Source organism: Megalobrama amblycephala, linkage group LG15, assembly GCF_018812025.1.
Source record: "Megalobrama amblycephala isolate DHTTF-2021 linkage group LG15, ASM1881202v1, whole genome shotgun sequence".
NCBI lineage: Eukaryota > Metazoa > Chordata > Actinopteri > Cypriniformes > Xenocyprididae > Megalobrama > Megalobrama amblycephala.
Window position 1 is genome coordinate 36192366 of NC_063058.1, and position 17644 is coordinate 36210009.

The window sequence follows — 17644 nt, forward strand, 5'->3', positions numbered from 1 at the left end:
CCAGCTGATTAGAAGGCATTGAGCAAAAATGAAGAAAAATAAATTTTAGTGAAGAGAAAAATTTATACTTAATACAATACAGTGACAGTTGCACATTTGTAAATGTGAATTAAGTGACCAAATACTTCTTGGGGAAACTGTATACATCTTCTGTAAATATTTATAATATTGAATATGTTCTACTCAGAGTTTTGTTGAGTTATTATTTATTGCCATTGAATCAGGGGGGAAACGCGATGAAGATCTCATTCTGCCAATCAATTCATCCCTCAGTGTGACATTGCATCAGGAGCAGGTGACTGATAGTCCTCATGTTATTAGTCCTGTCAACATCTGTTGCTGTACCACAGTGCATTTTAAGAGCTCCAGATTATTAGCTGAAACAGCGAAGTTGCCATTATATACTATAATTCTTTCTCAGCTCAAAACAATGACAACAATTGCATGCAGCAGAAGTTTCCAGCAAGACCGCATCTGGTTGAATGGCAAGGAGGAGGATATCAGCTGCCCCAGGTTGCAGTCATGTCTGCAGGAAAGTACGTCCCCAACTTTCAGAACATTAACATTATTAAGCACTGATTGACAGAAGCTGTCATTGTGACATTAAACTAATTTTAATTCACTAGTTCGAAGGTTAGCTCGCAAGAGACGGAATACTGGCGATCCAACTTCTGATGTCAGCATAGTGTCCAACAAGGTCCATATCTGCTCTGTGAATAATTTCCCCACTGCTGCAGGACTGGCATCCTCTGCAGCAGGCTATGCCTGTCTAGGTAAGTAAAAAAGAAATTCCATAAAATGTATGATATTCTGTGCTCCTGATGTAAAAACTCTGGTTGTTTTAGTGTACACACTGTCACAGTTGTTCGGTGTGGAGGGTGAGCTGTCTGCAGTGGCACGACAGGGCTCTGGCAGTGCATGCAGGAGTTTGTATGGTGGCTTTGTCCAGTGGAAGATGGGGGAATGGTCAGATGGGAAAGACAGTATCGCTGAACAAGTGGAATCTGAGTCGTACTGGCCAGAGCTCAGAGTATTGATCCTAGTGGTGAGTGTGTGGACTTAACCGTTAGAATGGCAGCAGCATACATATAATGTGGATAAAAGGTTATTTCTTTAATTAGTTGTATTCTGATACACATGGTCACTTGAATCTGGCCCTTAAAACACAGGATTCCTTTCAAATAGTTAGACGGCGCACAACCGAATGGAACATGGTTTTGAGAGAGGTTCTTTATATTATATTAAAAACCCCACTATCCACAGTAAATACACAATCAAAACAACTGGGATGAATATAGTGGTGTGCCTAAGACAATTATGATAATTTGCAGGAAGAACTGAAATTTCGCTTCTGAGTTGGTCAGTGAGTCCACTGTCTTTTTGTACTTTTTTGTAATAGGATATGTCAAAGTCACATGTACATACTATAGACCAACAATTTAAACATTGCCGATATGGCTGCTTGATTATGACAAATCATAATCACGATTATTTTTGGTCAATATTGAAATCACATTATTATTGCTGGGCATTATGATCAAAGTCTTATTTCACAATATGAGTAATTTTTAAATATCAGTGAAATTTCAAAATTATCGATACTTTATTAAAAACTAATACTAGGTTAACTAATGTAAGGAAAAGTCATCAAAATAATTACTAATTTTAAAATGTCAGCAATACAATGAGAACAAAGAAACTATAATTACATACAAAACAGACAAATAAATATAACAGAACGAAAATAAAAATTAAAGGATTAGTTTACCCAAAAATGAAAATTCTGTCATTAATTACTCACCTTCATGTCGTCCCAAATCCTTAAGACTTCCATTCATCTTTGGAACTCAAATGAAGATCTTTTTGATGAAATCTGAGAGCTTTCTGTCCTTCCATAGATGGCCAATGCAATTGAAACTTTGATGCTTCAAAAAGTTCATAAAGAGATTGGAAAACTAATCCATATGAATTGAGTGGTTTAGCCCAAAGTTCCTAAAGAGACTTGATCACTTTTTATGATGAACAGATTTAATTTACACTTTTACTCACTTATAAACTTTGATCAGCAAACATAAGCAGAAGCTCAACCGAACCTAAATGTTGTGCGAGAACAAACCTCTTCTGGAAGCTCAAATGTGCTGTGTAATCAATTCATTTTCATGCGTTACGCAGCACGTTTGAGCTTTGAGGTTTGTTCTCGCGCATCATTCAGGTTCGGACTAAACCACTCAATTCATATGGATTAGGTTTCCGATCTCTTTATGAACTTTGTACTAAGTTTGAACTATGTACTAACACAGTGGTACTCAGATAAGTAATAGCCCACAAAAAAAAAAAAAAAGGAAATGTAAAATAACCAAAATGACCAAATGTAAAATAACACTGTATATAACACTGCATAGTCTTACTGTACACATTAAATATAGAATATTCTTTATTAAAGCTAGTTATTCAGTCAAGATCAGGGCCGTAGCTAGGGAATTCTGGACCACCTGAAAAAACATTGATATGGGCCTGACGGTGGGTCTTTCACTCATATCATATACGGCATAAGATATGGGCATGGAGGCCCACATCTGGTGCCATATAACCTAATAGAGATTTCATACTAAATAATGCAACAGACAAATAATTAAATGTAAATAAAGGCTTTGGACATCAGCAAAAGCAATATAATTCATATACATAATTCTATTAACTATTTGTAAATCGTGAGAAATTTGGAATTTTAACCAAGGCTCCGGGATGTGTGAGGAGTCACCTGTCAATTGCATCATACCCTCGGTTTCCGGTTTTATTTTGTATAAACCATGGAAACACCAAAGACGCTTTAATATATTGTTTTAATAGACAAGGGAACAATGGGTTTGATATATTTATAGACAGAAAACTAAATATTGTTATATAGCTCAACACGTTTAGTCTTATTGTTTATATCTAATTTTCTTGATTTTTTGCGAGTACCATGCTTCAGAGAAAAACACTATTTTGTGAAGTAGCTAACATGGCATAATCAGATGCAGCTTTATTTTTTGTAACAGTAATACAGCATTTTCTGTATAATACGTTTTAAAATTAATTGCATGCCATTTATCAACACAAGCCATCCAGAATTTATTAATGATATTCTAAAATTGATCTGTCTTATTACAGTGTGCAACAGTGTCTCACAGCAGCCGCCGAGCGAACACACAGAGTAACGTTATAACATAATTTTCAACACACTCATATGTATCTAATATGATAAACAGAGCTGTGTTACGTCATACTCATGACTGGAAAAGCGGAAGTGGTGCCGGCGACTGTGGCATAATAAAAGTTCCTCTGCTCGTGAGGTGTGTGTTGCACAATCACTCCAGTGGCCTCGTTCAGCTCCCACAACACTCGGTCCTGCTCTGCTTCATACTACAGTAATGTTAATAATCTCATCCATGAACATTCTTACCGAATTCTTCCTGAGTCCTATCCCAATTCTTTTCCACTGGCCGTTGAGGTGAAGACCACATGTCCCAAGATTCCACGCTCAAACTTGGCGTCATCAAGCTACACCTTTGTTTTGAATAGGCCTCTAGTGACCTCTAGTTGACAGGAAATGTTACATATTGCACCTTTAATAACTTCTTATGAAACATTTAAAGTCATCAAGCAATTATTTAAGACAAATTAATAAAATACCAACAAAAGATAAGAATTTAATAAAATAATAAAATAAAAATTTAAAATAAAATAAAATATTTTTTTTAAAAATTGGTCCTACCAGCAATATAATATAAAACATCCTTCCAGTCAGTCTAGTGTCTAACAGCTGAGGTAAACATTGAGAAATTGAAAAAATAAAGAATGCAGTCAAATGTAAAATAAAACCATTTACATTTCTCATTATCTTTGATGAAGATAATGTTACTGTTACTGTTAATATTTTATTAAATATAAAGCTAATAAATGTATCCATCTTCAGCAGTGAGTTCTATTCGCGGTTTCTTGACTGTTATCTTAAACATCTCACATCAGCAGCTGGCAGGGATTTAATCCTTGTGACACGCTTTTCCATTTTTCTGTGTGTTACACAAACCAACAAACTACATAATAGTGCAAAATGATGGGCACATTGCGCATAATAATTCAGGCGGTGCACACCGATTTACAGAGATGTGACAGTACCGACAGGAGGGCGCAGGTGGTAGCTTAGGTGTCCTGTTCCCGTGAAATTAAGTCAGGCAGCGAAATGATCAGGGCACAGCATCCCATCACATTGACATCCAATGAGGATGTCAGCTAAAGATCTTGTTGTGATAGACTGATTAAGCCATTCTCCTGACCTCCCTCTCCTTTTTTTTTTTATGATATTACTGGTACATGTCATTTTCAGTCTGTCTCACTTCCACTGTAGCTTTACTTCTAACTTCAACTGTGCTCGTTAGAAGCCAAAATCGAAAACAAAAATCAATTATGATTACTCGCACAGTCCTAATTGCTAAACTAATTGCTAATTTAGAGTAGCCGTTGGGAAGTTTTTACACCAAGTATCTGTATCCTTCAGGATGCAAAAACAGATTTAGTGACAGGAAAACCTCACCCTTTATGAGGAATATATGTCTAAAATTAACATCTGTCTTAGGTAACACAAGTTGTCTGTATTTTATCATTTTTCTTGACTTCACATTCACTACATCAATGTATCACTGCATGTTGATGAAGCACAAAAAAGTTACCACAGTTACTCCTAAATGCTTTTCTATTTTATTCTCAACACACATGATGTTGTGAACAAAATCTTCATGGTTATTTTAGTAGTTGTATTAAAACATCAGATGTGGTTCACTGGATCTACTTTTAATTTAACTGAAACTTTTATTCAAAGCAAATCAAACGTACTGCTGAATTTACATGCCATGCATGTTCAACATGTTCAGCATCTTAAAACATACACTTTCCCTCAGCAGATATAAACGGTTTTCTCTGAGATCTTGAAAAATGTCTATTTGTCAGCTACTCATTTCTGTATCTGACATGAAGATGTTTTCTCTCAGGTGAGTGCTGAGCAGAAGTCTGTTGGGAGCACGTCTGGAATGCACACTAGTGTGAAAACAAGTCAACTTCTGAAGGTACAAATGTTTCTTCATATCTGTTTGTCCTTACTGGGGGTGTATTTTAAAAATATCACACAATCAAGAATGCTGTTGTTCTGCATATCTGCTCAGGTAATCAGCTGTCCTGATTTTCTGACTGCAAGTAGGAAAAAAAACAGCAAGTTAATGTTGATTAACTTACTTTTTAGACACAAGTTACCAGTTACTTTTTGTATTTTTTTTCCCCGCAAACTCTAAAAATTCCAAATAACGTTTTGTTACTGAATCAGTCAGTGGGCTTGTCCCAATACTCGCACGTGTGGTCTTGGCCACTTGAGAGTGTGTGCATGTGACATGAAGTAAATGCACATATATGAATATGGCAGTGTCTTTGACGACGAGGAAATAAACCTCCATTACCGTCGATGATTCTGTGCAATGCCTGATCCGTGCATGGAAAAATGGAGGAACTTCGAGCTAACCATCCATCCATCTGAGAATAAAGATTATAGACCTGTAGCACTAACATCAATCATAGCAAAATGCTTTGAGAAATATATTGTGTCTTTATTGAAAAGTGAAGTAACCTCAAAATTACATTCATGGCAGTTTGCTTATAGAGAGGGCAGAAGTGCAGATGATGCAGTAGGGAGCATCACCCATTTATTCTCTAAACATCTGGAGGACTCAAAGGCATATACACGCCTTCTTTTTATTGATTTTAGTTCAGCTTTTAATATTACTGGATAAATATTACTGGAGGACCATATATATTACTGGAGAAGCAGATGATGTAAATCCTTATATCATAAAATGGTATTTTTCTTTTTTTAACAGACAGAATCCAACAGGTTAAGGTTAACAAGATGATCTCTGACTCTCAATATATTACTACAGGAGTCCCTCAAGGGTGTGTTAGATCCCCAGTTCTCTTTACACTGTACACAGACAGTTGTGTGAGCAAAAACAACAACAATTACATTGTGAAATTTAGTGATGACACTGCTATTATTAGCTTACTATATATAGACCAAGACATCTCATCTTACCACTCTGAAATTAACCAGTTTATAGAGTGATGTGATGCCCACTACCTGATTGTGAATGTGAAGAAAACTGAGATGATATTCGATCCAAAGGCAATTGGAGACTATATCTTGGTGTTTACTGTTCTTACATGGCATGTTCATGTTGATAATCTGTGTACTTGGTTACAACAAAGATTGTATTTTTTGAGAAGGCTCAGACTATATGGTGTCAGTAGTAAGATTATGATGTTGTTTTATCAAGCTGTACTGGAGAATGTGATTAGATATGGAATACACCTTTGGTATGGTAATTTGACAGTACAGTTGAAATCCAGGCTTGGATGTCTTAAGGCAGGAACACACCAAGTTTTTCTTCGTCAGCCGACTAAGTTTCCTCAGTGTGTTCCACACCGTCGGTTGAAGTTGGTCCTCGTCAGCTTTTTTCGGCCGATTTGACATGTAGAATCGGCGTCGGGCCGTCGGCGAGAGACAGAACTCTGATTGGCTGTGTAGTTCACGAGACAAAATTACAGTTCACGAGAATATAAGCAAAAGTTATGAAAGCAAGCAAATAAGTCATGACGGCACAGACAGAAGGTTGTTCCAATTTTACGTCATCTTACCTGAGCACTCGAATGCACAAATATTTTCATAATAACATGAGCGGAGTGGAATAAAGAACATGATCAGCATGATTGATATTCAAAACAGTAAGCAAGCCCTGCTTTATTTATGGTTTGTATACATGCAGTCATAGTTTCGCTTTCCGTTTTCGAATGACGAATATAGACAAATATATCTGCTTAAATAGACAGATATCTCATTTATACGCAGGCGCAGAACGCGTGTGCTAGTTGACAGTCGGCTGAAGTTCTTTCGGTGTGTTCAAGCACATATTTTTTTCCCAGACGCAGCCGACGTGAGCCAACCCTGCAGTCTGCTTTCGTCGCCACTAGTTCGTCGGCGTCGGCTTGGTGTGTTCTGGCCTTTATTCAAACAGCTATGAAGATCATGGGAAGAATAGAACCCTTTTATCTCTAGACCCTGTATGAAAAGGCTTTACTGAGGGAGGCATACTGTATAAGATTCTGCATGATGCAGCACACACCTTGAGCTGTGAGTTTGAAATGCTGCCATCGGGTAGGAGATTAAGAATGCCAAGATGTAGTTTAGTTTATTCCTTTTGCAATTAAGCTATTAAATAATATTAACTAAGTTTTTCATTTTTATTTTGTATTATTATTATTATTATTATTATTATTATTATTATTTTCTCTCTCTCTTTTACTATGTGACACTGTCACATAAAATACATGTTTTACCGCTTTATTTATTACAATGATTTTATGTATAATAGAGTTTTAATTGGTTTACATGTTTTTTAGTCCATTTTTCCTTTATGTCTTTAAATGAGTCTGGGCCTGCATCTCAATATGCGAACTATCCATTCTAAATATTATGTGACACTAGTAATATTCAATACTATTTAGGGCGGATAGGGTGGATAGTATGCACATTGGGATGCAGGGTGGGTCTGCCTGTCATGTGACTGATCACATGACAGGAATCAGGAAGTAAGCCAGCATAAAGGAGGCAGCATGGCAAACAAACAGGGTCTTTAATCAAACGACCACAAGCTGGATTGCGTAGTTGTTTTTAAGGACTTACCTTTCCAGCACACCACATCACTTACATTAGATTATCACTTCTGTGGACTTTGTATATACACCGGTGGACACTTTCACATTGGGACTTTCGGCACTCTACTAGGACTCTTAAGGACTGTTTTACGGTATGTTGCAAATGGACTCCACGCTTTTAAACAGCCTGAGTTATTCTAGTTTTATTGTATTGTTTTATGTTCCATATGGAAATTGTAAATGCACTTTATTTATTAGGGACCGAGCACCGATAGTGTGAGGACCCTATTGGAATTGCTCCGTTTATTATTATTATTATTAGGGCCTGAGCACCGATGGTGTGAGGACCCTATTGGAATTGCTCTGTTTATTATTAGGGCCCGAGCACCAAAGTGCGAGGACCCTATTGGATTTCCTCCGTTTATTGTTAGGACCAAAGCCAAAGGCTGAAGGCCCTATTGCTAGGGCCCAAGCCAAATATTGGCGAAGGGCCCTCTTGATAAGGATTATTATTAGGGCCAAAGCCAACGTCTGAAGGCCCTATTGTTTTCTTTAGGATTTTTTTTTTTTTCGACTATTTGGGCATTTTTGGGGCCTTTACCATGCTTGAAAACTGGGCCAGGCAGAAGCTTGTACCCAGGTGTGGCAGGGAGGCTCGACAGCGCCCCCTTGAACTGAGTCTGAAATCATGGTTACATACTAGCACATATATGTATGAAACTCAGAACACATGTAGATCTCATCGGGCCGAACAACTTCCGTGCATTAGCTCCACCCAACAGGAAGTCAGCTATTTAGAATTGTTTGGAAAATGCATGCTCTGGAATTTGATATATTCCTCCTAGGCAATTAATCCAATCGCCACCAAACTCGTTCAGTATGAACCGTGGTGAGGCAACGAATTTATGGCGAGAAAAGGGAAACAGGAAATGTGTTATAACATCTGCATACACTGATTGATTTTTATGAAACTTCAGCTGTGTGTTCATTTTATGAGGCCAATCACATGGATGTGACTAGTGTGAGTCAAAGATATAGCGCCACCAACTGTCAGCAGGAAGTGTGTCACTTTCAAAATGTTTTGAGATCACCCTCTTATTTTTACCCGATTTCCTTCAAACTTCACCAGAATAATGTCAAGACATGAGGAATGTAGACCTTTGAAAAGAATTGTGATATCTCAAGCACTGTTTCCATGGCAACACATCAAACTTTAATATTCGTTTTGGAAGCTGTTGAGACTCTTAACATGCTTCAAATTGCATTAAACTCCATACACACATCAGAGATGTCAACCAGTAGACAAGGGCAAAACCGTAGAAACGGGCGGAGAGCTGGGCCTCTATAGCGCCACCTTTTGACAAAAGTGGGGGGGTTAGTTTAACCTACAGTCACCAAACTCGGCACACATATTCATCTCATTAAGCCGGACAACTTTCTAATTTACAGTCATTAGCTCAGACCAACAGGAAGTCAGCTATTTTGGTTTGAGTGTGGAATATTTGAATAAACAAGGTCTGAAATTTTAACTACTCCTCTTAGGGCATTCATGCAATCGCCACCAAACTTTCTGAACATGATGACAAAACACTGAAGATGCTAAATTGCAAACAATTATAGGATATCTTGAACGGTGTTGCCATGGCAATGGTTTGAAATAAGAACAAAAAGGGAAACGGGAAAAGACTTATATTTATTAACCACGGAATTATACATCTATACATTTATTTCAATATATTATTCCAATTATTATAAATAACAAGAATATTATAAATAAGCACATTTTAATTAAATTGTTTATTTCAATAAGTATTTGTAAGTTAAAATTAGGCAGATAACTTCTCTTTGGTTAAAATAATTCAAATAATATTCAAATGTCATATATAGACTAAACAGTAGAGGGCAGCAAATACGTATTTTTAACCCTCTGGAGTCTGAGGCTGATTTGGGGCTTGGAGAAGTTTTGACATGCCCTGACATTTGTGCTTTTTTCAGTTGTTCATAAACATATAAATGACAAAAGTGTCATTACACTGTATTCAGCACAAACTAGGCTACAATAATATGTGAGGAACATGTACGTACATGTTTGTATTTTTTAAGGAATAATGTTTATGCGTGGTTATTGAAAAAACAAAAAACTTAAGTCACTGAAATAAGGCCAAAAAAAGTATATTAAATCTGTGTTCATAAGACTTCTGGGTATTGGAGGTTGTAGACTAGAGTTTTTGCTTCAGAATGAAGTAAAAATTATGCTGCCTACTCCTTCATATAAAACAATAGAGAGATTTACATTTTCTAAGACACTTTTGGTCAAGAAACACAGTATGCATGGAGGCGTGAATCCTCATGTATAATGGGTGATTCTCACCTGAGAAGACAAAAGAATTGAATAATAATGACCTGAAATGACTTGCATATTAATGAGGCCTTTCAGTCAGGTAGGCTGTGAAAAAACCCTCTGTGATCATGCTGATAACAGGATTAAAGTCCACTCAGGAAAAAAAACAAAAACATGATTTTTGTGATCTCATGCATGCACGTATTATTGCACATGATATGAAGAAAATTGTGTATAGGCCTATGTTAAATTACACTACCAGTCAAAAGATTGAACACATTGCCATTATAATGTTTTTAAAAGAAGTCTCAAGTCTCTAACCAAATAATGGTTTTCTATTTTAATATACTTTAAAATATAATGTATTTCTGTTATGCAACGCGTCTGAACATTCCTACCTCTAGGGCATTTCATATAGGCTACTATATTTGTTATATTATAGAGCCTAAATGTTGATGTGCAGTTGACAAACTATACATCATTAAAAAGATCTAAGACTCAAGCTTCACATTTTGACTCTTAAAATCTTATATTGACCATAATTTCTTAACACTCTGAGGTCTAAAAACGCGCCGGCGCGTTTTGCAGTTTTTTTTTCACATTGCAGCAAAACAGACTCCGTCATTTTTTATCATAGAGACATAAGTAATATATCAAATGAAACTATAGAATGTCTTCTTTTTTTTGTGTACACTCACAATCAAAATAAAACTTTGTGCTTTTTAAAAATAAATAAAATATACAGGGTGTGCTGTCCTGCCATCTCCGTCTCTGCAAACATCATTCTAAAACGTCACTAAAAGTAACTAAAATAGACGGCTTATACATGCTACATGGACATGAGAGATATGTCTTTGCAAAGCTTTAAGTGTCTACTTTTAAACGAAACAAATAAATTCTAAAAAAAAATATTCTCCCTTTATGTAATCAGTATAAAAGTAAAGAGAGGTACTGTTTCTCCTGTCTTACCTAATTATCTTTAATGTGTGCCCGCCCACGCGCAGAGCGCTCTATTCATAATATAATGTGCTGAGGCGATCTATGCAAACTGTAAACGCCCCTAACAGCGTCTTAAAAAGCATCAAGTTTCATCAGATTCATTCGCTTTCCTACGCGTTTGGAAGATGGCACGCTACTCAGGTGAGCAGGCTCTTCAGTGGTCCTGGACAGTGAGTTCACTTTTTCCTCGGAAGAAGAACACGACTCTGACGATGAACGTCTGTATTTTGAAGAGCGACTTGATCCAGCTGAAGATACAGTTTCTGATGAGTAAGTGATTTAGTTTTACTTAAATTATTTGACGTGTTTTTTCTATATAAGCGTACATATATATTTGCCTTATATTTACATCTAGGCCTATCTATATAACTTTATCTCATAAAAATGCTTATAAATAGAATGCTTTTCTGTTGATATACTTAAATTATTTGACGTGTTTTTTTTATATAAGCGTACATATATATTTGCCTTATATTTACATCTATCTATATAACTTTATCTCATAAAAATGCTTATAAATAGAATGCTTTTCTGTTGATATTCGACTTGTTATTAATATGCATAGATACGTTGGATACACGCGTTAGATCGATTAACTGCATGCAGTTGAATAGCATATTATGATAGACGTGAATGTGCTAAAATATGCTTGGTTGTGAAATGCGCGAACGTGTTGCTATTCACTAAATGTGCTAACTGATATAGCAGACTGTAACGTTTACACATTCGCACACTTTGTCCGGTAATGGCCAATTGACAGACATATACAGCATGCTTGTATACCTGTTAATTTCCTGTCAGATATGCATAGCTAATGGTATGAGAGTAGTATCTTATATGCTAATAATAACAGTTTTTTTGTTTTTTTTTAGAAATGTGGATCCATCACTCTCGCATTCACCTGCAATTCTCACTAAGAGGGCACGCAGCAACACAGGCGATAATGAGAAAGAGTAAGTACACGTTTACCCACTATATGTGCAAACTGATATAGCAGACTGTAACGTTTACACATTCGCACACTTTGTCCGGTAATGGCCAGTTGACAGACATATACAGCATGCTTGTATACCTGTTACTTTCCTGTCAGTTATGCATAGGTAATGGTATGAGAGTAGTATCTTATATGCTAATAATAACAGGGTTTTTTTTTTTTTTTACAATTTGTTTTTTTAGGAATGTGGATCCATCACTCTCGCATTCACCTGCAATTCCCACTAAGAGGGCACCCAGCAACACAGGCGGAAATGAGAAAGAGTAAGTACATGTTCACCCACTATATGGTAGGCCTATGTACACTACCGTTCAATAGTTTGAAATCGGTATGATTTTTCATGTTTTTAAAATAAGTTTCGTCTGCTCACCAAGGCTACATTTATTCAATTAAAAATACAGTAAAAACAGTAATATTGTGAAATATTATTCCAATTTAAAATAACTGTGTACTATTTAGTCTACAGTGTCACATGATCCTTCAGAAATCATTCTAATATGAGGATTTGCTACTCAAGAGACATTTATTGTTTTACAATTGTTCAGAAATGTTTCTTGAGCTGCAAATCAGCATATTAGAATGATTTCTGAAGGATCATGTGACACTGAAGACTGGAGTAATGATGGTGAATATTCAGCTTTGACATCACAAGAATAAATGACTTTGTGAAATATATTTAAATAGTACACAGTTATTTTAAATTGGAATAATATTTCACAATATTCCTGTTTTTACTGTATTTTTAATTAAATAAATGTAGCCTTGGTGAGCAGACGAAACGTATTTTAAAAACATTAAAAATCTTAGTGATCCCAAACTTTTGAACGGTAGTGTATGTATATATGTGTCTGTATGGCTTTCTTTCTTATGCGTGCACAATATATTAGCATTAGTGCTTGGTAATGTTAATATATACAATAATAAACATTATATTAGTATTAGTTATTGATGATGCAAATAGTATAGCTCCTTGTGTAATAACCATCTCACTGTTTTTTTTTTTCTCCAGCTATAGCCCTAATGAGAGTGCTCCAAAACCCCTTGCAAAAAAGGCCAAGAAAAACATTCAGACAAGCAACAGGCATTCAGCTCTGTCATGGAAAACAGATAATGACACTGACATGGTTCCACAGACTCTGAGATTCCTACCTGCACAGGAACCTGGACCACAGCTGCGTCCTGCTGATGAACACACTCCTAAGAGTCTCTTCAAAATGTTCAAAATGCAAGGAATAATGCCACCGCTGGTCGTCGGAACTGCATGCTTTGCAAAGTACAGCTTGGTAAAAGGCAAGACACACCTTGGAAATGCCAGGCATGTGACATTTACTTGTGTCTTCAGTTGAAAAGGAACTGTTTTCAAAAATGGCACACAGATGTGTGACTGTTCAGATTCTCTGTTCACCACCTCTCACTGACCATTGGGCTGCAAAGATTATCTATATGTGATCAAGCAGGTTATGTATAGGGTGTAAAAGTGGGCTTTTTTTTATAAACCTTACCTTTATTTGCCTGTATACACAAAATGTGCCTTTGACCCTAGTTTATATGTGGATTATATTGTTAACTTTATTTTAAATAAAAAAGAAAAAAAAACAATGATATGTATCTTTGCATTTTCTTAGTTGACTCAGTCACATTCCTGACTGAATGGCTCATTATGCGGCTCATTAGGGGCAGGGTCTTAATCTCCCCAGGTGTAAATCACTTCATTATTCATGGAGAGTCACACCTCTTCGCATATGGCCTACCTAAACAAAAAGTGTCTTAGAAATTTAAAATCAATACAATGTTTTATGTGTCAGAGTAGGGAGGATCATTTCCACATCATTTTGAAGCAAAAACTCTACACTAAAATATACAATTCTCAAAAGTCTTGTGAAAAAACATTTAGTATGCATTTTGAGGTATTGTTTCAGTTACTTTTTTTTTTTTTCAATAACCACGCATAAACATTATTCCTTTAAAAACACAAACATGTACATACATGTTCCTCACATATTATGGTAGCCTAGTTTGTGCTGAATACAGTGTAATGACACTTTTGTCATTAATATGTTTATAATCAACTGATAAAAGCACAAATGTCAGAGCATGTCAAAACTTCTCCAGGGCCCAAAATCAGCCTCAGACTCCAGAGGGTTAATATGCTTAAAAGCATACACATTTGGAGAAATATTGATGGATTCTCATATCAATTTTCTATACAGAGGAGTAATATGTATTATTCTATATTTATTGTCATCATTATGAGCGCTGGATGCTGTGTTTTTAATTCATACTTCAGCCGGAGGGCGCTCTGCCCCTTTTGTCCACAAATGCCTCAGTAAAAGAAGAGGCAAATCATGTGACAATCAAGGAACTAACAGAGGCAAGAGATCGCTAAATATGGCTATTCAAAACACTTTTCAAGACAATAAATACACGATTGAGATGATGTATGCATGTATTGACTGAATTTGCGTCTGAATAGCGCTCACTCCGTGGGCGTGGCCGCATTAGCGGATAATGAGCTGAATCACAGACTTCTGACATGGCTCTCTTTTCATACAGATTACATAAACACAGAAGGTTTGTTTTCGATTTGACTTATATGTTTTAAAACCTGACATCTTAACTTTTTTTTAGACATAAGTGTAATTTTTTTGTCATTAGTATTCACTAAGTTACAGTTAATTTTCTAAGAACTATCAGATTGGAGTTCGTTCAGAGGGAGACGAGAGATCACGCATCATGTTAGTTTTCTTTATTTTACAAAAAGCACAACATTTTGTTTTTACTCTGAGTGTACACAAATGAAAGAAGATATTCCACAGATTAAAATGACACTTTTAATGGTTTAGAAAAATATATATTTAAAACCTTAACACATATACTGGACTTAGATTAACATAGACTTAGAAAATGTTGAGCTGCCAAAGAAAAGTTTGTACTCATTTTAAAGTGACCTATGACACTCTATGACATGAAATTCATCTAATTTTAAATTATTTCATGGATGTGGCTGTTGTGGTTTGTGATCATATGAGCATCAGCTGCTGCAGTAAATGTGGTGTGAATTTGTCATAGTCCTTTTATGTTTAGCTGTTTTAAATGCCCATTGCCTGCCGTGCACAGTTGCCCTGAAGCCACCGTGGTGGCAGTGCAACCGGGCTTTGGCCCGTTATCGCTGCTTGCAGCTATATTTATTATTAGGGCCAAAGCAGAATGGCTGAAGGCCCTATTGTTTTCTTTAGGAGTATTATTAGGGCCAAATCCTAAAGGCCCTATTGTTTTCTTTAGGATTATTATTATTATTAGGGCCAAAGCCCTAAGGGCTGAAGGCCCTTTTGTTTTCTTTAGGATTATTATTATTATTAGGGCCAAAGCCCTAAGGGCTGAAGGCCCTTTTGTTTTCTTTAGGATTATTATTTTTTTAATTTTTTTTTTCCGACTATTCGGGCATTTTTGGGGCCCTTACCATGCACGAAAACTCATGAAACTTTGCACATACATTGGAACCCGCGGCCATCAGGGCCGGGCAGAAGCTGGTACCCGGGCGTGGCAGGGGGGCTCGACAGCGCCCCCTTGAACGGGGTTCGAAATCATGGTCTATATATCAAACACACTTGCACATATAAGTATAAAACTCGGTACACATATAGACCTCATCGGGCCAAACAACTTTCGTACTCTAAGTTATACGTCACCTCAACAGGAAGTCAGCTATTATGGGTTGTTTGAAAAACGCGTGCTGTGGAATTTGATATACTCCTCCTAGGCGATTTTATAGCAAGAAAAGGGAAACAAAGTGTTATAACTTCTGCATACATTAATTGATTTTGATGAATCTTCGGCTGTGTGTTCGTTGTACAAGACTGATCACATAGATGTGACTTGTGAGTCAAATTATAGCGCCACCAACTGGCAGCAGGAAATGTGTTACTTTCAGCATGCTTTGAGATCACCATCTTATTTTTACACTATTTGCTTCAAACTTCATTTAAATAATGTCAAAACATGGCAGATGTAGACCTTTGAAAAGAATCGTGATATCTCAAACATAGTTGCCTTGGCAACACGTCAAACATTTATAATATTTTTGGCCATTTTTGAAGCCCTTAACATGCTTACAATTGGATGAAACTCGACACACACATCAATATTGTCATACAGTAGATATGGGCAAAGTCTTAGAAACAGGCGGGGAGAAGGGGCTCTGCAGTGCCACCTTTTGACAAAAGTGGGGGGTTTAGTTTAACCTACAGTCACCAAACTCGGTACACTTATTGTTCTCATTAAACTGGACAACTTTCTCATTTACAGTCATTAGCTCTGACCAACAGGAAGTCAGATATTTTGGTTTAAATGTGGATTTTTCACACACACTTACACACGCACATAGACGTAGGCTGTCTTTCCCCCTACCCCCTCCCTCTGTGTGTGTGTGTGTGAGTGAAAGTGAGAGAGAGAGTTTTACAGCCTTGATCAGTTATTTAACCCTTTTATTGCAGCCTCACTGTGCTTAAGAGTTTATTCCCAACCCTTAATCAAACACATCTGAAGCAGCTAATCAGGACAGTTGATTTGTAGGCCACTGACAACATAGTATTACATTATTAGTTTGATAATTAGGGTTAATTCAAAAATAAAAACACACTGCAAAAGCATGCTTTAGGTGCATAAGATTGGTGCACAAACAACAGCTCAGGGAGGTCAAAAACATGAAGTGTGAGGATTATTGACTAGCCTTATTCCTGACTAGCCTACTGCGTTTCGAATTACGGGTTCCACTTCCGGTTTGGTGAACTTCCTTTCAAAAGTTCAGAAACGTATCATTTCAAATCATAAGGTTGCCCTACAATTAAAGCTTATCTGTCAGCTTGGCTGAATCAGCTGTCAATTTTTCTTTCGTGTTTTATTTTCAGACATCATGAGGATTACATAACGCTTGGTATTTAACATAACATGTTATAACAAAAATATCTATGGCAAGAGCTCTTTTCAGCAGCTGCTTTCTATCCTCCCGATTATTTTATTTTGTCTCTTTGCATACTGCTGTAATAGTATGAAAAAGGACAGCATATACTGCACATTTGTGGTCTTTTCTCTCTATATAATTTACAATACATCCCATTAATAATTCACTGGAATGCACAAAGAATCTCCTCAAAGCCAGGTTTGTTTTACAGGTAAATACAATTTATTAAAATGGAAATCACTTTGAAATAGTATCACACAATGCTGAAGTTCATGAACATTTTTATTAAGGCAACGTATTACATAATGCATATATATCACTATAGCATATGTTCAACCCATCCTTTATTGCTGTGGAAAGAATCACACCTTTTCATGGCCTGTTGAAATGACCTTGTTGATGCTTTCACACTTTTAAATGTCCATTTATTGTTCATTGGTTGAAGGGTGAGTAGAATAATGTCATGTCATTGTACCCAGTTTAAAAATAAAACGCATTACTGCGTTCATAGTGTCTATCACTGACAGTTTACAGCTTAACGGAAATTACTCCCATAATTCATGCAAAGCGTCATGGGGCGTTGGAATAATGTGGATACAACATCAGCAATCAC

At 36.5% G+C, this 17644-nt stretch overlaps 1 protein-coding gene across 1 annotated transcript in view; it reads left to right on the forward strand.

Moving 5' to 3' along the window:
• Positions 1-17644, forward strand: part of mvda (mevalonate (diphospho) decarboxylase a) — a 66960-nt gene that overhangs the window by 993 nt on the left and 48323 nt on the right. The window contains exons 2-6 of the mRNA XM_048157722.1: positions 225-295; positions 422-536; positions 627-773; positions 846-1045; positions 5031-5105. Coding sequence (XP_048013679.1) covers positions 225-295; positions 422-536; positions 627-773; positions 846-1045; positions 5031-5105 — 608 coding nt within the window. The remainder of the gene's footprint in view (positions 1-224; positions 296-421; positions 537-626; positions 774-845; positions 1046-5030; positions 5106-17644) is intronic.